The 23,108-nt window shown below is 38.0% G+C and overlaps 1 protein-coding gene and 1 long non-coding RNA gene across 2 annotated transcripts in view; one reads left to right on the top strand and one right to left on the bottom strand.

Annotated features, from left to right (window-relative positions):
• LOC130929505 (uncharacterized) overlaps window positions 1-23,108 on the top strand; it is a 32,149-nt gene that overhangs the window by 2,213 nt on the left and 6,828 nt on the right. The window contains exon 2 of the long non-coding RNA XR_009066907.1: window positions 13,222-13,362. This is a non-coding gene — a long non-coding RNA (uncharacterized LOC130929505). The remainder of the gene's footprint in view (window positions 1-13,221; window positions 13,363-23,108) is intronic.
• Window positions 1,818-20,368, bottom strand: LOC130929504 (myosin-7-like). Its single transcript, XM_057856669.1, is given in 39 exon segments — window positions 1,818-1,907; window positions 2,270-2,404; window positions 2,572-2,667; window positions 2,755-2,859; window positions 4,560-4,856; window positions 6,146-6,349; window positions 6,420-6,728; window positions 6,810-6,934; window positions 7,015-7,180; window positions 7,267-7,450; window positions 7,520-7,716; window positions 7,803-7,921; window positions 7,988-8,114; window positions 9,348-9,737; window positions 11,474-11,564; window positions 11,639-11,784; window positions 11,855-12,031; window positions 12,093-12,335; window positions 12,428-12,683; window positions 12,788-12,924; window positions 12,993-13,116; window positions 13,199-13,404; window positions 15,082-15,158; window positions 15,249-15,558; window positions 15,638-15,808; window positions 15,924-16,073; window positions 16,134-16,252; window positions 17,102-17,240; window positions 17,314-17,417; window positions 17,518-17,616; window positions 18,313-18,376; window positions 18,459-18,551; window positions 19,349-19,457; window positions 19,523-19,550; window positions 19,625-19,781; window positions 19,864-20,007; window positions 20,092-20,303; window positions 20,306-20,342; window positions 20,345-20,368. Coding segments are annotated over 39 exon segments (5,892 nt in total). The 3' UTR covers window positions 1,818-1,886.

Below are 23,108 nucleotides of genomic sequence, written 5' to 3'. Positions count from 1 at the left end.
AGGGACGGTAGGGACATAACACTAGCAACTTTTCAGGATGCTCAAATTGTCCCCACCAACTTTTAAGCAACCTTATTTCATTATATAAAGAGTTCAAATATATAGGTAATTTAGAATGTCTTACCATATGCTGTAAGGATAGAATAAACCCTATCATTATTCAGTGAAGTATTTTCATTATTTTCAGACTTCAGTGGCGTCTCCAGAAATTGTTCATGGGGTGTCCAGAAGGGGCCACATAAAATCTTGAGGTGGCACACTAAAACTAAAAGCAGTAATTTCAGGTTTTTATTATGTTGTTGCAGTAAAAGGCCAGAAGAAAACTATCAGAAAGACTTCAGGACACGCCTACTGATGTACTTTGGTGTATTGTACTATAGGTTACTAATGATTTAATGTGCATATTCCAGAACAATACAGTCAACATTTTGAATTCCACAGCTACTACAATCTGACAATATACTGCAGCAGCGCTGGAAGTCACTCACAGCGTTTTTTAGTTTTTCCCATCCAAAAAGAGGCGTTTTGGTCCAAATTTGTCATGATTGCGCATTTCTCCATACATGCTGGATAGTTTACGTACTACTACTAGACTACTACAAAGGTAGCGTTCTATTACAGTGTGTGTTGGAGTTTTTGTATTGGAAATAAAATCGCCCATGTACTATAATGCAATTCCCTGCAGCTAGACGGCAATGACACATGAACACATTTGAAAAATAAAAGGTCCAATAAGCCTCGGTTTAACACCAGGGGGTGCTGCAGCACCCTCAACACCCCACTTCTCGTGCCACTGTTATACTGGGGTGGCCAGTAGGGTGGCCAAAAAATTTATGGGGGGGGGGCACCCCTGGCCACCCCCTGGTGGCACCATTGTCAGACTTACATTTATCCCTTTTCACTTGCTGAATGTGCCATTTTTTTCCCCCTCAAACAAACGTTTGGTTGGCTGATGACTTGAAGCCCCCCGTCCCGCCAAAAAGATACACACAGAGACATGTCATGTCGACAACATGCCACCCCTTTCGGAGAGGAGGGATATTAGTATTTTTTTTTCGGCCAGCAGCAACCACTGTAAGTCATGTAAAAAGATGATAATGCTGTGGAGGTGGGGAAAACGCCACTAATTTCGAGGGGGAACAGTGCCTTCTCCATTGCTGCCCCTTCCCTTTGGAACTCATTCCTTAAACCCATCCGCACCTATTCAGAGCTTCCTACATCCAAACAATTGGTAAAAACTCACCTTTTTAAATAGGCTTTTAATTTATAATTCTTCATTGTTTTGTACTGCTCACTTTGTGTGAGCCTTTTCATTGTTTCAACTATAAAGCGTCTTTGAGCATTGGTAAAAGCGCTCTATAAACAAAATGTATTATTATTATTATTATTATTTTTTTTTTTTTTTTTTTTTTTAATTTTGCTACTGAAAGTCCGACCTGCAACAGTTAGCATAACATTGAACTTGCTAACCATCAAAACTACTGCGGTCAGGCCAGCCTCCACAAGGAACAACGAAGTCAAGCTACTCATCCCTTATCTGGATCATTGTTTGCCTTATAATTGCATTGTAATATCGTCCCTACCGATGTTGAGACCAAACCTACGCCCTTGTGTGAGATATTGTATTTGTGTGTGTGTGTGTGTGTGTGCATGCGTTGTTTTATTTGAGTTAGCTATGTTGATGGTTTTATTAAAAAGGAACCATTGGTAGTATTGTACCAATTGTTTATGATACAGGACATCAATCTAGGAAAAAGTTAGTGGAGTTTAAATGAAAAGTCAAGACACAGAGTCAAGATGCAGCTAATTTAATTCTACTGAACACACTTAGGGAATCACCACCAGTCAGACGCAGGTGACTCAGAAGCAGAAGATTATCCAGGGCTTCATTCTTCATTCTGTCCTTTCTTCAAAAACAGGGGAAAAAATTATTGCAGCTATATCCTTCAAATTATTATTAATTTGTAATTAAATATACAGGATAGTCTCTGACTTGTCTGATTTAATCATTTCATTTGGTCGTGAATTATCTCTAAAATCCTTTTGTTAGAGCCAAATATTTTGGCATGCGTTTAATAGGGGTAAGTATGTGTTTATTCCTATTAAGAAATGTTGTTTTGAAGACAAGCAACAACTGGTATTTATTTAAAAGGTTAAGTTATATCTATACGATACTATGAAATTGCATTATAGTCACATCTAGATGAGTTTTTATTATTTTAACCCAACATGTTCTATTTAAAACATGAAAAACACGACAGAAACTGACCTTTGTGCCAACATCACGACTCTTGGCACGCAGCTTGTTGACCTGAGACTCGGCGATGTCAGCTCTCTCTTCGGCCTCGTCAAGATCATGCTGAATCTTGCGGAACTTGACCATATTGTTGTTGGCTTGTTCCTCCTATAAGTCATGATTATTATTCACATATTATCTTCCACTACCATTTTCCGAGTACGATAACTGTTATGTGTGTCTTGATACAACTTTTTTTGATGAACCTTGTGCAAATTTTACTATTTAAGGAAATGTATAACATGATTTCACAGAAGAATATGGCAAATACTTACAGCTTCCTCAGCACTCCTCTTGTATGATTTTACTTTCAACTGAAGTTTATCCACCAAGTCTTGAAGACGGGCCAGATTCTTACGATCCTCTTCTGTCTGAAATGTTTAGTAGTAAATGAATCAACCCATCTTTGTTATATCATCATATCATATTTACCCTTTTTATAATGGGTTTACTCTTACTTGGTAGGATAGCTCCTTGACGCGTCTCTCATACTTGCGTACTCCCGTGGCTGCATCGCTGGATTTTCTTTGTTCGATTTCCAATTCACTTTCCAGCTCTCTGATCTATTTGGATAATAATGTGAATTACTGAAAATATTTATGTATAAATGTAAATTGGACATTTATTGAAGTTGTGACAGAAGTGTCCTTCTAATCAGAACGGGTCTTCTGTCCACATAACCCCAAATTTTCTAAATTGAGACAAATATTTCGAGAACATATTGATACATTATGACATACTGTATATGTTTAGCAAAAAATTGGCGCAAACACTAAATAACCTTAATTGCTGTGTTGAAGATAACAATTCTTTTACTTGTTTTGTTTGTTTTCTTAAGCCTGTCATGACTGTCTTTCTTGGCTTAAGAGTTTTAATGTGCCACATGGGAGTTTGATGTACTCCCGTCGTCGTTGTTAATATCGTTTTATATATTAGGACAAGGCAACGGACATATAAGGGTGATTGGCAGGCAGAGAGCAAGGTAGAACAAACAGGAAGAACAGACAAACAGAAATATATATATGTATATATTAGGGCTGTCAAACGATTAAAATTTTTAATCGAGTTAATTACAGCTTAAAAATTAATTAATCGTAATTAATCGCAATTAATTGCAATTCAAACCATCTCTAAAATATGCCATATTTTTCTGTAAATTATTGTTGGAATGGAAAGATAAGACACACGACGGATATATACATACAACATACTGTACATAAGTACTGTATTTGTTTATTGTAACAATAAATCCACAAATGCCATTATTAACATTCTTTCTGTTAAAGTGATCCACGGATAGAAAGACTTGTAGTTCTTAAAAGATGATTGTTATAGTTACAAGTTATAGTAATTTTATATTAAAACTCCTCTTCATGTTTTTGTTTTAATAAAATTTGTAAAATTTTCAATCAAAAGTAGCGTTAATATGATAATAATAAGAATAAAAATAACAATAATAAAAATAGAGTGACCAAAGTCTAAGTTTTACGTGTATTTTGCATAGCTATTTTGATATGGAATGCCAGTTCATTTTGCATTGTTGTTTAACTGTGTGTCAGAATAGGGCCTCATTACTATAGACTGAAGTGCTTTTCTTTTTGTGAACATTATTTTTTTGGGGAGAGATAGAAATATTATTTTTGTTGGGCTTTCACTAAACGATACTTATGTTTGTTGTGAAGGAGAAGCTTATGCCAATAAACGGTCCAAAGAACGCCTGTGTCCACTCGCCTTTACTGTATAACATATATCTGTACATATCTTACCCAAAATACACCAAGAGACACATAATTGCCACTAAAAGAAAGAAAACTTACTGAAATATGTGTGGAGCACAAATAGCAATTTGCATTGCATTGTGAATACAGCCTAAACGTCTCACAACTACTAATTCTTCCACGTTTAGAAGAAATAACAGTATGAGTATGGAACGGCGCTGCCCCCAAGCGGCCAGTGGCATTCTCTTCACTCTTAATGTCCATAATGGCCTCATTGTAATCTGTTTAAGGCAATCGGCGAGCGGGTCATTTAGTGCATGCGTTAATTGCGTCAACTATTTTAACGTGATTAATTTTAAAAATTAATTAACGCCCGTTAACGCGATAATTTTGACAGCCCTAATATATATATATATATATATATATATATATATATATATACCATTTAAAACACATGCTACATATTGAACATAGCGGTGCTATCACGATCTGGCTGAATTTACCATATCAGTTTAGTCAGTGATTATTGTTCCATTATTACTTACCCTGCCTTCAAGCTTCTGCACCTGCTTTTTCCCCCCTTTCATTGCAATTTGTTCAGCTTCATCCAGACGGTGCTGCAGGTCTTTGATGGTTTGATCCATGTTCTTCTTCATACGCTCTAGGTGAGCACTGGTGTCTTGCTCTTTCTTTAGCTCTTCTGCCATCATAGCAGCATCAGTAATTGCCTTCTTGGCCTTATCTTCAGCATTTCTGCACTCCTGGACTGCATCTTCAACCTCACTTTGAAGCTGGGTTGTATCAGCTTCCAGTTTCTTCTTTTGGTTTAGCAGGCTGGTGTTCTGATTAAATGGAGAAAAAAAACACACACACAAGCAAGAATATCAGAATTTACAATTTGTGAACCATGGAAACATCTGTACAACACATTGATCCTGCAAAGAGCGAAGTTCAGATAACTCCACAAGACACTTGAAATTGGTCGCCTTAAATTATCAGGATAAATCTCGTGATTACCGTAATTTTCGGACTATAAGGTGCACCTGACTATAAGCTGCCACCCACTAAATTTGACACGAAAACAGCATTTGTTCATAGATAACCCACACTGGACTATATGCTGGAGCTGTCCTCACTGTATTATGGGATATTTGCACCAAAACATATTAACCAATAATACTTTATTTGACAGTGGCATCATAAGACCAAATGAACCACCATGAAGCTTTGAACCAATTAGCTGCAAAGCTTCATTGCTTCAAGAAGCTTTATTTGGCCATCACTGCTCCCTTGGGGGAGACAGTCACCCTCTGCTGCCACATGTTTTCAACACTTTTGTCATCCAACATGCCTCCTAGCATGCATTGCATCAATACATATGTAAAAAAAAAAAAAACAATCAAAATTCATGTTCTGTGCTATTTATGCAGTTGCTGTTCCAGTTGTTTCATTAATTGCTAGTTATGGTATTTAGTAACACTTTATTTGACAGTGGCACCATAAGACTGTCATAAGAGAATCATAATTATGACTTGACACTACCATTAGCATTAATGAATGCTTATGACAGATGTAATTTTGTGTCATCCGGCAAATTATCTCACTTTTGAATGGATGTAAAAGATCCGAGCTGGACATAAATGAAGTGAGTGAAATAATTTGCCATAATTTTAATGACACTTAATGACGTCTGTCATCAGCATTTATTTATGCCCATGATAGTGTCATGTCATAATTATAACGGTCTTATGACAGTGTTATGACGCCACTGTCAAATAAAGTGTTGCCAATTAACCCAAATAAATAAACAAATAAGCCGCACTGGACTATAAGATGAACTATATAGTTCACTATGAGGGAAAAAAAGTAGCGCCTTATAATCCAAAAATTACGGTACTTCACAGCCACTGTGCAAAAACAGCAATGACCTGTACACTAAAACATGGGAAAAGAAATCCAAGGAACCACTGTAGAACTTTTAAAAAAGACAAAATAAACTTGGTATCAACTTAGTTCATGAATGCGAACAGGGACACCGTTGAAACTTTTGTCGAGAAAAAAGAAGACTGTAGGCCAGAAAAGCACTGGAGGAACAAAGTCTAAGATATAATTGCCCTTACTGAATTCTTACCTGTGAGTGCAGTAGCTGCACTCTCTCACTAACATCCAGCAACTCTTGCTCAGCAAGTTTACGCCCTCTCTCAGTTTGCTCAAGAGCAGACCGAAGTTCTTCCAGTTCAGCCTGAATGAGGTTGTTACGTCTCTCCACTATAGCGATGTTCTCTTTGAGCTCATCATTAGCACGGACGGACTCATCAAGTTGGAGTTGGGAATCCTTGAAAATTAAAACCCAAATGTTAGTTTAATTCTTTGTGTATTTTTCCCCCAGTCCTTTCATACAGTACCTTCAAAAGTGCATGAACAGATTTGAGTTGCTTCTGCGCCTCAGCTGCCTGCCTGTTGGACTGACTTAGCTGAATCTCCATTTCGTTGAGGTCTCCCTCCATCTTCTTTTTCAAACGAAGGGCCTCATTCCTGCTTCGGGTCTCGGCCTCAAGGGAGCTCTGAAGGTTGTCTACAATTCTCTGTTGATTTCTCTTGGCTTGATCCAGCTCCTCATCTTTTTCGGCCAGCTTGCGCTCAATGTCAGCCTTCACCTGACTGAACTCAAGCTGTGCTCTTAGAATCTTTCCTTCCTCGTGCTCTAGTGTGGCCTACATATATAAAATAATTTAAATTTATATATGATAAAGATTAGATTCAATGCAATGTTCTTTAACAACAACATTACGTACCTCTGCCTCTTCCAAAGCAGAATGAATTTCAGACTTCTCCTGTTCCAACTGCTTTCGTATCTTCTCAAGTTCATGGATACTCTTACCACCCTCACTGATTTGTTCAGTAAGGTCAGATATTTCCTCTTTGCATTGAAAGGAACCACATTGTAATTATTATATTATAATTCATGAAGATATACTGTACATATTTTAATAAACTGACCTTGTAAATTCTTGTTTTCTCTCTTCATAGTCTCTAAGTGATCTAGAGACTCTTCGTAGGAGTTCTTCAGTTTGAAAAGCTCTGTACTCAAAGACCTTGCCTCTTTTTGAGAGCTTTCCAACTCTACTTGAGACTCCTCAAATTTCTGTTTCCACTCAGCTAAGATCTAAAACACAGCCCATATAATGACATAGCGCAATTCTTAAACAATAAGAAAACAGTTGCTCGCATTCCGTATGTAATTGTTTAAACCTTGTCAAAGTTTCTTTGCTTCTTGTCTAGAGCAGCAGCGGCGGCGTTTGACCTCTCAACATCCACCATGAGATCTTCAATCTCATTTTGCAGTCTGTGCTTAGTCTTTTCCAGAGAGGAACATTTAGCATTTACCGCTTCCACAGCTTCCTCAGCATCCTGAAGACGCTGAGCCAGTTTCTTCCTGCATTATGATTCACGATCTTTCACTTAGTCTGATATTGTCACTGTATCATCAATGCAGTTTACTCACTTGGCATCTTCCAGTTCTTCAGTCCTCTGGATGGCATCAGTTTCATACTTAGTTCTCCACTGGGCCACCTCAGAGTTGGCCTTGGACATACCACGCTGCAGTTCAGCCTTGGCCTCCTGCTCCTCCTCATACTGCTCTCTAAGCAGGTCACAATCGTGACGAGAGGATTGCACAGCATGGGCTAAAGCATTCTTGGCCTAAGAGATATTTTAGCTAAATGACTTTGCCTCATGTTGTAATAATGACACATATGTTTAACAATTTCATAACCAGGATTTTTCACCTTAACTTCCTCTTCCAGTTGCCTTTTAAGGTCTTCAATTTGTTGAGTGTATGATTGTTTTCCTCTTGTGAGTTGTGACACTAGGGAATCCTTCTCCTCAAGTTGCCTTGTAAGTTCACCTAATTATTTTGGGTGAGAAATTATGTGTGTGTATATATGTATTTCAGATTATGAATTCAACATACCATTTTCTGTTTGAAGTTTGGCTTTGTGTGTGGTCAAGTCACTGATGGTACGCTGTCCCTCTTCTGCCTTTGTTCTATATTCACCCATCTGGTCTTCCAGTGATCTGCACATTTTCTCTAAATTGTTCTGAAAATAAGAAAACAGGCAGACATCGTTTAGCTGTGCTGTTCAGGGCAGGTGATATAGTTGAAAAATAAATGAAACTTTTAGGGCTGTCAAAATTATCGCGTTAACGGGCGGTAATTAATTTTTAAAATTAATCACTATAAAATATTTGATGCATTTCACGCACATGCCCCGCTCAAACAGATTGAAATGACAGCACAGTGTCATGTCCACTTTTGTTTTGTTTTGTCGCACTCTCTGCTGGTGCTTGGTTGGGTTTTATGGGTTTCAGCACCATGAGCATTGTGTAATTATTGACATCAACAATGGCGAGCTACTAGTTTTAAATTTTACAAATTTTATTAAAACGAAAACATTAAGAGGGGTTTTAATATAAAATTTCTATAACTTGTACTAAAATGTATCTTTTAAGAACTACAAGTCTTTCTATCCATCCATGGATCGCTTTAAAAGAATGTTCATAATGATAATGCCATCTTGTTGATTTATTGTTATAATAAACAAATACAGTACTTATGTACAGTATGTTGAATGTATATATCCCGTCTTGTGTCTTATCTTTCCATCCCAACAATAATTTACAGAAAAATATGGCATATTTAATAGATGGTTTGAATTGCGATTAATTACGATTAATTAATTTGTAAGCCGTGATTCACTCGATTAAAAATGTTAATCGTTTGACAGCCCTAGAAACTTTACAATGTTCATATTAATCTCCTTAATCTTATTTTTAAAGGAAACAAATAAAAAGGAAAGACATCGAAAACTTTAAACAATGTTGTTGTTTTTTAACTCTCGATTTTTCTCAAATAGTGAACAACCGGTATCTGCCTCTGGGAATTAAAAGTGCAAAACCAATGTCTTTCTCTTTCTCTGTCCTCACCTTCCCTTCTTTGTTCTTTGAGTCCCCAAATGCAAAGCAGTACCTGGCTGATTTCCTAACAGTGGCATTAGAGAAGATTTAAGTGATTTCGATAGCAATGAGGCAAACTCACCTTTGCATGTCTGAATCGATTTGTGCATATTACTTCCACAATCACAGAGCTGCGAGGCAATTTATCATGTTTGGCACACGTTTTAACAAGCGCCAACCTCACAGACTCAATAAGTTTGATTACTTATGTAAAGCTATGATCACAAATAACCTAGCATAAAAAGTGTAAACGTACAGTATTTAGTATCATTCAGTTAGGAGAGATAACGAGCCATGTGACCTACAGTGTACATTACCTTTGACTTAACAGTATGTTCCATATTGGAAACAACATCATCCAATTCTAGTTTGAGTTCGCTCTTCTCCTTCTCCAGTTTCTGTTTGACCCTCTGCAAGTTATCAATTTGCTCCCCCAGGTCGGCAACACTGTCAGCTTGTTTTTTTCTCAATGTAGCTGCAGTGGCTTCATGCTGCAAGGTGGCCTCCTCCAGATCTCTGCGGAGTTTCTGGAACTCAGCCTCCCGCTTCTTGTTCATCTCAATCTGGGCAGATGTGGCTCCACCTGCTTCCTCCAGCCTCTCACTGATCTCTTCCAACTCTCTGGCTAAGTCTGCTCTCTGCTTTTCCACTTTGGCTCGGGCAGCTCGTTCTGCTTCAAGCTCTTCCTCCAACTCTTCAATGCGTGCCTACACCCATGAGAAATAATAATGTCAGTTTACTCCATACAAGAATCCGCCGAATATTTTAAAGATCAAGACCTGAATTAGGTATTGTTCTGTCAGGAATACAGAAAAAAAATATTCCTCAAACGACCCAGCAAATATTGCTCAAGGCCCTTAAGGATTAGGGTTAGGCCTGTCGCGATAACAAATTTTAGTGCGCGATAATTATTTTCATAAATTATTGCGATATGCAATATTATTGCGTCCCCCTCCCCAATTTTTTTTAACCAATTTACAATAACACAGTGCGAATACAGTATATATTAATAGATCAAGTACATCCATTTAAACACAATAAATATTTACTCTTAAATTCAAAAATACTTTTTAAGAAATCATACCTAAAAACAATAGACCATGCCTCTTAAGTAAAAAACAACAATACTGATACCGCACAGAATAAATAAAATGTGTTTTAAAAAAAAAAAAATTGCACTTAATAACTTAAGCATTTAGGCAAATGAAAACTTTTCCCGTCATAGCTTCTGCATGCAATGGTGTTCCATAGGGATGCAACGATACAGTTAAGTCATGGTTCGGTACGATTTTTGATACGGGGGACACGATTTTCGATCCGCTTGAATACATTTAATGCTCTGTAAAAATAAAAAACAATTATATATTTTTTTTGTTTTGTTTTTTTTGTTTTTTTGCTAACGAGCAAAAATTGAATTGCCATCGTATAAACATGCATTTTAGTGCATAATATTTATGTGCTTACGTCTTACTGATCTGAAAAAATTTTGTATAAAAGTGCTGAGAACAATCTTTACTGTTTGTAAAGTGAGGCAGGGCACACTGTTGATTGCTACAGCTCTCTTAGCAGCTAGGTTTACTACATGAGCAAGACATCCTATTTGTGGTCCGAATCCATCTGTGTCACGTACTGAATTAACAATATTTGCAACATTATCTTTAGTCACTGGTATGGATTGATTTGGCCTTCTTAACTTCCATTCAGTCATGACAGTTTAGAATTCATCGATGTAGTATATGGACTACGTGTCCCATAATCACTCTGGGCTCACGTAGCCAATGGCATGGGACGAAGCACATCTAGTTTGCCATTTCATGATATCTAGTGTGTGCGCGCATTAAAAAAGTTAGCAAGCGCCGCTGAAGTCACGTCTGCTCATTACTACACAACACCAGCATATGACAATCGACTTTCATAAACAGGACGAGTTTGAAGCACAGCGCTCTTAATTTCATTCAGCTGTTCGTTGTCAAAGTGAGGTTGTTCATAGCAGCCAAGTCGGTAACAATGTTTTGGCGGACTTCGTTGTAAATATCCGGCATTGTGCCGAAAAATAGCCGGCCCACGTGAAATGTCACTCCTCACGGGAGCGCCCACACGTCAACAACACGAGCGCCATAGATTGTCCACAGTCACTCCGGAGCACTGACGCGCCTGGTATACGTTGAACAATAGGATATAATGGGAATGATTGGCTCCGGCGCTAGTTTTTGCCGGACCTGGAACGAAGATGCATTGGCAGTTGGTAACGAGGGATCCGAACTTTTAACAGCATGTCTGCCGCATGCGCGCACACACGTGCAGGCGAGGCGATAAATCGCAGCGGAAAAATTACCGCCTTCATTTTTATGTATCGCGCGATAAATGGAATTACTGCATATTGCGACAGGCTTAGTTAGGGTTAGGGTTAAAATCAAATTCTATTTTCAGAGAATCATAGTACCTGCAACTCCTTTAATTTTTTCTGGAGCTGTGCACTGATGGCTTGCTCGTCCTCTATCTTACCCAAAAGTTGGTTTATTTCAAAATCCTTCCTGTAAATGAACATTGGTATATGTTACCCTGAAAGTAATTTTAAACCATTTTTTTAAAAAATGCAACCAATTACTTTTTTAGCCTCTCTTCCAGTTGTTGCTTGTCATTTTCCAGGTCCATAAGACTCTCCTGAGCTAACTTCAAGTCCCCTTCAAGCTTTCGCTTTGCCCTTTCAAGGTCCATTCGTATTTTTTTCTCTTGTTCCAGGGACCCTTCCAGCTGTTTGGTATCAGACACAGCATTCGTTAACAATGAGTTTGAGCGAATTGCCTTTCATCTTAAATCTTACATCGTCCACTTGCTGCTCCAGTTTTGATTTGGCCTTTGTCAGAGTGTTGACTTTGTCTTCTTCACTCTGAAGGTCATCCAGCGTTTGCTGATGAGCTTCTTGTAAGGCTTTCTTCTCTTTGGTCAGTTTGGCTATGATTTCATCCAAAGCTGCCATTTCCTCAGTCATGTTCTTGACCTATTCATCGACATTTTTATTTGGCGTTCATAAATTAAGTACTTGGGCGAGTATGTTGTACCTTGTTTTCAGTGGCATGTTTCTCCTTCTCCACTTTAGCCAGCGTTAATTCTAAGTCATCAATGTCCTTCTTTAGCTCAGAGCACTCATCCTCCAGTTTTCTTTTCTTAGCTGTTAGTTCAGCATTCATCTCTTCCTCGTCCTCGAGTCTTTCGGCTAACTCTTTGGTTTTTGCTTCCATCTGGATTTTGTTTTTAATGAGCCCCTCACATCTTTCTTCAGCATCGCAAAGATTATCTTGCTCCTGTTATCACAAATATATATAAAGATGAGTTGACACGGCTGTATCAGTCTTAAACAATAGGTATTGATAGGTCTCTCTGATGGTAGACATACCGCCTGAACTTGAAGCTGCAAGTCATTTTTCTCTTGGAGAAGTGTGACCATTTTTTCTTCTAGTTCCTTTTTCCGGGCTTCTGATTTTGCGTAAGCCTCTTTTAGTTTAGTAAACTCTTCCTTCATGTTGGCCATTTCCTTTTCAGTCTCTGCTGACTTTAGCAGAGGTTTGATCTTGAAGTACATCTTCATCCAGGGCCAATTCTTGACCCCCATGAAGGCACGGATGTTCCACTGGATCACAAGTAATGCATCTCTGTCAACAATAAATAGTGAATGATTTTGGGGCAACAGCTATATACAGTGCATCCAAATTCGCTTATCATGATTGGAAGTTCTCTTTAATGGCTGACATTTTACCTCCGTTCAACAATTTTCTGGAATTCAATTCTTGCCAGGAGACCCCTTGACCGAGCTTGGATGCCAGTAATGACTAGTGCTAATCGGTCATCTCGCATCTCTTCAAGCTGACCGAGCAGTCCGGCTTTGAAGAACACCTGTTGGGGCATGTGATTTAGCATTCACGTGAATCATGATAAATAATATTCTTTCGTAAAATTCAGACCTTAGTGTGCCCAAGTTTGTACTGGTTGTGGTCAATATCTAGAGAACCTAACAGTTTTTCTGAAGCCTTCTTGTTGTCAATGAACTGTCCTTCAGGAATTGCACTGGGATTCAGAATACGGTATCTTAAATGAGAATTGAAAGACTTTCATTTAAAATGATCCACCTGAGAGAGGGAATTAATGATTACTTCGCCCAGATGCAAACCTCTGCTTGAAATCTCCATAAAGGATCCTGTTGGGGAAGCCCTTTCTGCAGATTCGGATCCCTTCCAGAACGCCATTACAGCGCAGCTGGTGCATCACCAAAGGGTTCTCCATGGCACCAGGAGTCTTGGTCTCATTGGGGATGATGCAGCGTACAAAGTGGGGGTGAGTAGACCTCAAGTTTGTCATCAGCTTATTCAGATTTTCCTGCAAGGTTTTGACAAAAGTTTAATTGCCGTAGTTTATGTAAATTCCATGAACCATTCAACTATATTAGGAAAGTAAAGTATTTGGTTTTTGCAGGTGACTAAAGACCAGTGTTTGAGTATGTGTTCATGCTGTTATTGTACAACGTAAAAATTATCAGTGCTAATGACAACCCTTGGGGTATAAAACATCGAGTTCCATTCATTTTCTGTTGATACTGTTACCCTTTCCTTGTAGCTGTTTAAAACTGGTTCAAAAACAAAAAACAAAGCAATCTAACATCTACAAAGAAGCAATTGGAACTGGAAATTGCCCACACTATTCAGTGTTTCTCAGAGTCTGATCAATTTTAAGGAAATCAGTCATCTTTGAAGTTTTCCTAGATTTCAGTCATCCTTTCTTACTCATACAGTATACAATGCATACCGTATTTTTCGGACTATAAGTCGCACCTGAGTATAAGTCGCATTTTGGGGGGAAATTTACTTGATAAAATCCAACACATAGAACAGATATGTCATCTTGAAAGGCAATTTAAAATAAAAATACAATAGAGAAAAACATGCTTAATAAGTGTATTGTATGATAATGTTACATGATGCATGAACAACGAAATGCGAACGTGGCCGGTATGTTAACGTAACATAGCTATTAAGCGTTATTCAGATAATTATAAATGGCATCTAACTCCAAAACCTGTTTCATGAGTGAGTCAGACTGATTGAATTGTTTTTCTGAATAATTTTAAATACTGTTACTGTTTGCTGTCTTTCACCAGGGAAGACAGTTGATTTTTTGTTTTCTTTTTTAGGTCTGACAACAAAATATTTTCAACAAAATCCTGGGTGCGCAATCACACTGGGTTTTGAACTTTAGCAGCCCTGCTTTCTTAAAGCATGTGAAAAACACTTCTTAAAATATATACTTGTTTTGTAAAAACTTTCAGAAATTGCCATACAATGAAATATGCAAGAAAAAGACATGGCAGCAAAGTTTATCTACAATATTATTTTTTACGAAGGATATGGCTAGTTGTGTGCATGTTGTCACAACATAGAAAAAAAATGACGCGATGGTGATAATATGACACCAGTTTTGGATTCTGCATTCAAAAAATTAGTCAGACCTACAACAATAGATTTTTGTTGTTTAGGTTTTTTTAAATTGTTGTCCAGTGTTATTGATCAGTATAGTGAAAGATTATCGCGATTTAGTTTGTAAATGTAGGGAACAGACACATAAAGTACATTGTAAAGCTGCCACTAACGATTATTTTCCATAATCGATTAATTAAACGATTAATCGATTAATCGGACAAATGCAACTCCTTTCAATTACCTTCACAATTTACCTTGAAGTCGTTTTCAGCATGTTGTTAGTAACAATGAAGACAAAATGGATGACTATTTCGATTAACCGGTTAACAAAATAGTTGTTGACTAATTTGCTAATCGATTAGTTCCCGATTAATCGATTAATTGTTGCACCGCTACTACATTGTATCAATCAATTATTCAGTCATTTTCTGCTTTTTGGCATTCAGCATTTCCACACATTAACATGTCCTTTTGGTTGTTTAGAGAAATACGTATCTCGTTCAATAAATCTGTTTGGTCCCATTACCCTGTAGAACTTGAGTCTATGGCCCTACTTTGTCCAGAAACAATCATTTCTTACCCTGTGTAAAGCAGAGACAGTTTGGAAGGAGGATCCTTTCTTCTTACCACCTTTCCCCTTGCCTCCGGACTCTTGAGCTGAATGAACAAAATCACGTTAAAGGTTTCTATTTCTGAGACGTTTTATTTGATCACCATGATTACTGTATTTCTAAAAGCTCAACATACCAGAGTCAGCTCCTGCATACCCAGCAAAAAGAAGGGATAATAATTTGAGGTTAGACTTTTGGAAAAGTCCAACAACAGTCTCATTCAGAGGATCCTTGTTCTTAACCAGCCAGTTGTTGATATTGTAGTCAACTGTTCCAGCATAGTGAACAAGAGAAAAATGAGCCTCCGCTTTTCCTTTGACAATTCTGGGCTTCTGGAAGTTGTTAGATTTTCCCAAGTGGTTGTCGTAGAGCTTAGCTTTAAAGGTTGCATCGCTGGCTTTGGGGAACATGCACTCCTCTTCAAGGATGGACATGATACCCATTGGCTAAAGAGAACAAAAATGGTGTAGATATTTACTCAATCGTTCAGGGCAACCTCTTTAACACATTTCAACTATCTCTCACCTTTTCAATCAAGTCGATACAGGCTTGCAAATCCATACCAAAATCTATGAAAGTCCATTCAATGCCTTCCTTCTTGTACTCTTCTTGCTCCAGCACAAACATGTGATGGTTAAAAAACTGTTGCAGTTTTTCATTGGTGAAGTTGATGCACAGTTGCTCAAAGGTGTTGAACTGCAATGGAGGGTGGATTTTAAAAAGTTGTCTTATTATCAACTTCTTTTGCATAATAAATCCAAATAAGAGAAGGAATATAATTTGACTTCTTAAACAAATAAAAAAAGCTCACATCAAAGATCTCAAATCCAGCGATATCCAGAACTCCAATGAAGTATTGCCGAGCCTGCTTGGTGTCTAGTGATTGGTTAATACGGACCACCATCCACAAAAACATCTTCTCATATACTGACTTGGCCAGTGCACCAATCGCATAGTAAACCTGAAAAAGAGTCAATAAACTTCCTATCGCTTTCTCAAAGGATTCTCAAAAAATACTTACCTGGGCAACATTTTGGCCCTTGGTGACCCACTCATTTCCTACTTTTACTCTTGGATGACAGAGACCTTTGGTGAGGTCAGCTGAGTTCAGGCCCATAAGATAAGCAACTTTGTCAGCATCTGGATGGAGAATATTTGCACACAAGTTGTGTTTGTTTAACTTTAAATTAGTGCTGTCAAATTTATCGCGTTAACAGGCGGTAATTAATTTTGTTAGTTAATCACGTTAAAATATTTGACGCATTTAATGCATGTGGGAATGACCAACTCATGCATTGCCTCAAACCGATTACAATGACGCCGTTTTTTGCACATAATAAGAGGCATAGAAAGTGGACACAGGCGTTCGTTGGACCACGCCGTTTATTGGCATAAGCTCCAGCACCTCCTTCACATCAAACATAAGTATCATTTAGTGAAAGCACAACAAAAATAATATTCCTATCCCTCAAAAAAATAATAATAATAATAATGTTCACAGAAAGAAAAGCGCTTCAATCTGTATTAATGAGGCCCTATTCTCACACAGTTAAACAACAATGCGAAGTGAACTGGCATTCCCAATCAAAATAGCTATACAAAATACACATAAAACCTACTCAGACTTTGGTCAAACTCTATTCAAACATTGCGATTGAGATTGGATTGAGTACAAGAAATACGATGAACCGCAAATGGATACTGCAATGTCTGGAACTGTATAAGAGCAACAAGAATTTAAGGGCCTTCATCCATGTGCCAATGTGAATGTGGATGACAACCCTAGAAGCTGACCAATTGCCAAGTCAACATAAAATATGGTATGTTCCAAGGATATCCTCCGTCTTATCCCCTCCATCAAATCATCATAGATGATTTACAGATACCAATTCCGACATGACACATTCCACGATCCAGCATGGGACATAAAAAATCCAAGAATACATCAAGTGAGAAAAAAAGACAATCCAAGACTGAATGATTTCTTACCTTCTGTGCCATCGGTTTCTGCCTGTTCTTCTCGCTGCTTCTGCTTAAACTTCATGTTACCGTAATGCATGATGGCACCGGTTAATTTATAAATGCTATTTTTCTCTTCTTGAGTGAAGCCCAGCACATCAAAGGCCTCCTAGAAAACAAACAAACAATCAAAACAGGAATTGAATAGTTGGATTCAAAACTATTATTGATTAAAACTTCACATCAGTAGCCATAAGCTCCTCAGAGTCATTGATGGAGGCAACAGTTGTCTCTCCTTGGGAGATGAAGGCGTAGTCGTAGGGGTTGTTGGTGATGAGCAGCATTTCTAAAATTAGGTAACACAGAATTACAAAGGATGGGAAACTATGATTAGGTTCTTTGGGCAAATATTGATTTCTTATTAAGGCAGGTTCTCATTCACTTACCGAGAAGTTCAGGTTTTGCCTGAGACAAGATCTGGTAGAAAATATGGTAGTCCCTCTCAGCTTTGAGCTGGAAGGTCACACGCGACTTTTCAAGAAGATCTGTTTAATGGATAGTCAAGGATTATTGTGTTGCAGTTAAAAAAAGATATTGCAATTTTTTTCAACAAGATGTGTAAACGTCTAAGAGACCTAAGACACAAAAATAACATGAGTATATGCCAAATGGGGGAGAGGGTGGACAAATGGTTAGCACTGCTGCGCTTAACAAGAAGGTTGATGCTTAAATGTAAACATTAATGTTACATTTTCATGTTCTCCGTATCTGGTTAACTGCCTCAGTCTGTGCATTTTGCCAATTTTGGTTACCTAATCAACTCTCTAGCATGGCAGTAGCTCAGTCTGTAAGAACTTGTACTTTAGAGTTGGGGGATGTTGGTCAATTCTCATGATGGACAAAAATGTTTTAAAAAAAAAAATAATAATTTTTTAATGTAGCTGTAGTAATAGTAGGCTGGTGTTGAGGTGCCTTTGAGCAAAGTATTGTCCCTAGTGCAAATGGTGCTGCACAAATTTCTCCTTGAATGTGTATTAAACATAAATTAACTGTTCAATGATATAATAGTTTTTTTTTTTTCCTTCTTCCAATCCTGTGATATTAATGTCTGATCAAGTGAGATTACCCATAGACACCCCTCCCCCCAATTTTCTCAATTGTATTTAAATTATTTGCACCCCACAACCGTTGAGAAGTAATAGAAATAAGAAATGCATGTGGTGAGAGAAAGCTTCACTTACAGGTCTCAATGTCAGCAGAGGATAATTTCCCTCGATTGTCGAAGTGAATTCTGATAAATTTTCCCTTGAGAAGAAAAATATTAAATATTTATATTGTTAAGAGAGAGATATATTGGATGTTGACCTCAATTAATAAATATACTCACAAATCTGGAAGAGTTATCATTTCTGATAGTCTTGGCATTACCAAAAGCCTCTAGAGCAGGGTTTGCCTGGATGATTTGATCCTCCAGAGTACCCTGAAGACAAAATATTTGAGTTACTGTCCTTTGGAAAAGTTGTGTGGGGGGGAAAAAAAAAAAACATGGCTGTTTTTTTTTGTTTTGTTTTGTTTTTTGGGGGGTCATTTCATTTTTTATTTTAAATGCAACTTGTTATGCTGACTAAACCTTAAAGAGAAAAATGTTTTTGTTGTTGATGTTGTTCATAGTAGTGACAGTTGGATCGAGATGGATTCATTACATACGCAGAGATTAAGGGGGGTGGGCCCTAGGGGCGTAGACCCCTCTAGTGGCTGAAATTGTCATTGCATTTAATTGACTTTCCAATAAATGAATTCAAAAATATGACTTTGCCTTTAAAATGTTTTCTATAAAAGTTGTAAAGCAATAAAACAAATAACAAAAAATGAATGAAATTAACCAAAAAAATATTTTTATAATGGCTAAAAATTAATTTTCGATCAGATCATGTGACTAGCACCTTAAAGACAGTCATTTGCTTTGCATAGCCATAACCACCTGAGGAAGAAACAAGATGGATATGCGTGGTTTTTTTCTAACTTAAGCTTTCAAAAGTGACAACAACTACTGAGCGAGAACCAAAGATTGAAGATGTGGACCATCAAATGGTGGAGAGCGCCAACAAAATAGTGAGCGGAGATTTAGTTTGTCCACTAAAGACGCTAATTTACAACAGAGCCACAACCGCAGTACCATACAAAACTTCAACTCCACTTATGATTAATTATCTATACATAATACACTGAATCGGAATAATTCTAAATCCTAATGAATGTTCAAGTTCGAAGTGTCACCTTCTTTTCAGCAGCTTGATCTTTTTTGCCACTTGGAACAGCAGCAATGCTGGCAAAGTATTGAATGACTCGCTTGGTGTTGACAGTCTTCCCAGCACCAGATTCTCCTCTGTGTTAAAACGAGTCAATTGTTAGATCACGAATAACATCTACAACTCATGGGTGTTTTCTTACGTGATGAGAATGGACTGGTTTTCTCTATCTGCAAATCAAATAAAGTACTTATCATTTTTAAGTGTTGCTTCGAATGTGAGAGCACTTGACTAAATTTTGTACCTGCCAGCATGTATTGGTAGGCATTGTCAGAAATTGAGAAGATGTGAGGTGGTGCTTCACTCCTCTTCTTTCCTCTGTAGGCAACAACCACTTCTTGGTTGTAGACTGGAAGCCACTTGTAGGGGTTGACAGTGACACAGAACAGCCCAGAGTAGGTCTGGCATAGTAACAAATAAAAAAAGACAAATAAGTATCCTGAGAAATCAAGAAATATATGAAATTGTAATTCAATTTCCCACATATATCATCCAGGCTGCGTAGCGTTCTTTGAGGTTAAACAGCACAGCAGGTTCATGGAGGAAGGTGAACATGGCCATGTCTTCAATTTTATCAAACTTAGGTGGGTTCTGAGGATGCACGTCACAATCCTTCACCGTTACAGTCTGTTGAAATAAATTGATTGATTTGAAGATGAAAATTTGAAGGCTCTTGTAGGGGTTCAAATCATCAACTAAAGAGAGTTATACCTTTCCAAACTCAGTGTTAACAGTGACTTTGTCGCCCTCTCGATTAGTGACTGATGCTTTAACGTACTCAACCTCAGCATCTGGAACAAAGCACTCCTTCTTCATGTCAAATGGACGAGTTTGAGCTTCCAAACGCTCCTTATCTGACTTCCTAAGAAAAGGAGCAGCTGTTCCATACTCTGCCATTGCTGCGTCACCCATTTTGCTTCTGTTTCTGAGAATAGACAAGGTAATGTCTGTACACAAATATATTTTCGAGTTCCTTTTCATTCCACATTTTTCAAAAACGTTGCCAAAAAATGAGCGTTTTTATGTTATCAATGTCTGTAGACAAAATTTAGTGAACTGTTAAAATAAAATCTGAATGTCTCATGCATTAAGATCTATATAACAACAATCAAATTTATTAAGTGCCTACCTGATAGAAACAAGTACCAATAAATAACACAACAACGAAACAAGTGGTTAAGGAGAAATAATTCAAGTAAATCTGGAGCTTAGTGTTGTGCTTACCTTAAACTGTCAACTTCTGAGAAGCAAAACTATGGATGTTGGTAGCGGATGCCAGGTTTCCTCTCCTTTAATATAGGTTCTTACGCAGCCAAATAAGGCGATTGGTACGAGAGAAATGGCATACCATTTGCATATCAAAATTGGGTAGAGTCTAGTGCTGCTATTTGTTGCTTTCACCTTGTACATAACAGAACAATAACACATATTGGACATGACAGGGAGGAGGTATGAGGTGTGTGCGTGTGTGTGTGGGGGGGGGGGGGCAACTCTCCATCGATTACAGGGCTATTACAACAGCAACTTATAATCATCACTGTTTTATTATTACAAGTTGAAGATTTTGTTTTACATAGAAAAGTGTAAAATAAAGATAACTGCAAAATAAATAACTAAATGAATAGTAATTTATCTTACATTTTACATATCAACGTGTGTTGGAAAATCTCAATGGAAAATAACACAAATATATGACATACTGTATATACAGTATCTGAAGCACAAATGTCACTAGATCATAAGATCATTTCTAAATAAGTACCGACATTGGTCCTGTACATATTCTAAATTAAGTATTGTAGGCTTGTAAGCATTCAGATTTATGATACCCCAAACACTTCGCAATCAACAATAGTCTGTCAAGTGATACGGTGTGAAGTACATCTCAAGAGGGAGGTATAAGAGTTGCAGCTGCTGTCTACAAAGAGACAAGACAGGCCCAAGGTCGCAGCTGTGCCATCTCTTTATGATCACTCATCACTGTTTACAATTAAAGTAGATCTATATCTTTAGTCCCAGGGCTCTTAAAAGTGTTCGGTTTTATTTCTATTACAGTGGGGCAAATAAGTATTTAGTCAACCACCAATTGTGCAAGTTCCCCTACTTGAAAAGATTAGAGAGGCCTGTAATTGTCAACATGGGTAAACCTCAACCATGAGAGACAGAATGTGGAAAAAAAAAAACAACAAAAAACAGAAAATCACATTGTTTGATTTTTAAATAATTTATTTCCAAATTATAGTGGAAAATAAGTATTTGGTCACCTACAAACAAGCAAGATTTCTGACTGTCAAAGAAGTCTAACGAGGCTCCACTCGTTACCTGTATTAATGGCACCTGTTTTAACTCATTATCGGTAAAAAAGACACCTGTCCACAACCTCAGTCAGTGACAGTCCAAACTGCACTATGGCCAAGACCAAAGAGCTGTCGAAGGACACCAGAGACAAAATTGTAGACCTGTACCAGGCTGGTGAGACTGAATCTGCAATAGGTAAAACGCTTGGTGTAAAGAAATCAACAGTGGGAGCAATTATTAGAAAATGGAAGACATACAAGACCACTGATAATCTCCCTCGATCTGGGCCTCAATGCAAGATCTCACCCCGTGGCGTCAAAATGATGACAAGAAAGGTGAGCAAAAAATCCCACAGCCACACGGGGGGACCTAGTGAATGACCTACAGAGAGCTGGGACCACAGTAACAAAGGCTACTAACAGTAACACAAAGCGCCGCCACGGACTCAAATCCTGCTCTGCCAGACGTGTCCCCCTGCAGAAGCCAGTACACGGCCAGGCCCGTCTGCGGTTCGCTAGAGAGTGTTTGGATGATCCAGAACACGACTGGGAGAATGTGTTATGGTCAGATGAAACCAAAATAGAACTTTTTGGTTGAAACACAGGTTCTCGTGTTTGGAGGAGAAAGAATATTGAATTGCATCCGAAGAACACCATACCCACTGTGAAGCATGGGGGTCGAAACATCATGCTTTGGGGCTGTTTTTCTGCAAAGGGACCAGGGTGACTAATTTGTGTAAAGGAAAGAATGAATGGGGCCATGTATCGAGAGATTTTGAGTGAAAATGTCCTTCCATCAGCAAGGGCATTGAAGATGAGACGTGGCTGGGTCTTTCAGCATGACAATGATCCCAAACAATCAGCCAGGGCAACAAAGGAGTGGCTTCATAAGAAGCATTTCAAGGTCCTGGAGTAGCCTAGCCAGTCTCCAGATCTCAACCCCATAGAAAATCTGTGGAGGGAGTTGAAAGTCCATGTTGCCCAACGACAGCTCCAAAACATCATTGCTCTCGAGGAGATTTGCATGGAGGAATGGGCCGCAAATACCAGCAACAGTGTGTGAAAAGCTTGTGAAGAGTTACAGAAAACATTTGGCCTCTGTTATTGCCAACAAAAGGTACAAAACAAAGTATTGAGATGAACTTTTGGTATTGACCAAATACTTATTCTTACTCCACCATGATTTGCAAATAAATTCATTAAAAATCAAACAATGTGATTTTCTGGGGGGTTCTCCACATTCTGTCTCTCATGGTTGAGGACAGGTTTACTCATGTTGACAATTATAGGCCTCTCTGATATTTTCAAGTGGGAGAACTTGCACAATTAGTGGTTGACTAAATACTTACTTGCCCCACTTACAGTATATGCCTTTGATGGACTGAACAGCAACATCTTACATGCACTGTATTGTAGGTATAAGACATTCAG

Source organism: Corythoichthys intestinalis, chromosome 14, assembly GCF_030265065.1.
Source record: "Corythoichthys intestinalis isolate RoL2023-P3 chromosome 14, ASM3026506v1, whole genome shotgun sequence".
NCBI classification, from domain to species: Eukaryota; Metazoa; Chordata; class Actinopteri; order Syngnathiformes; family Syngnathidae; genus Corythoichthys; species Corythoichthys intestinalis.
Note: the sequence above shows the minus strand (reverse complement) of the source record. Positions and strands in the feature narration are given on the sequence as shown.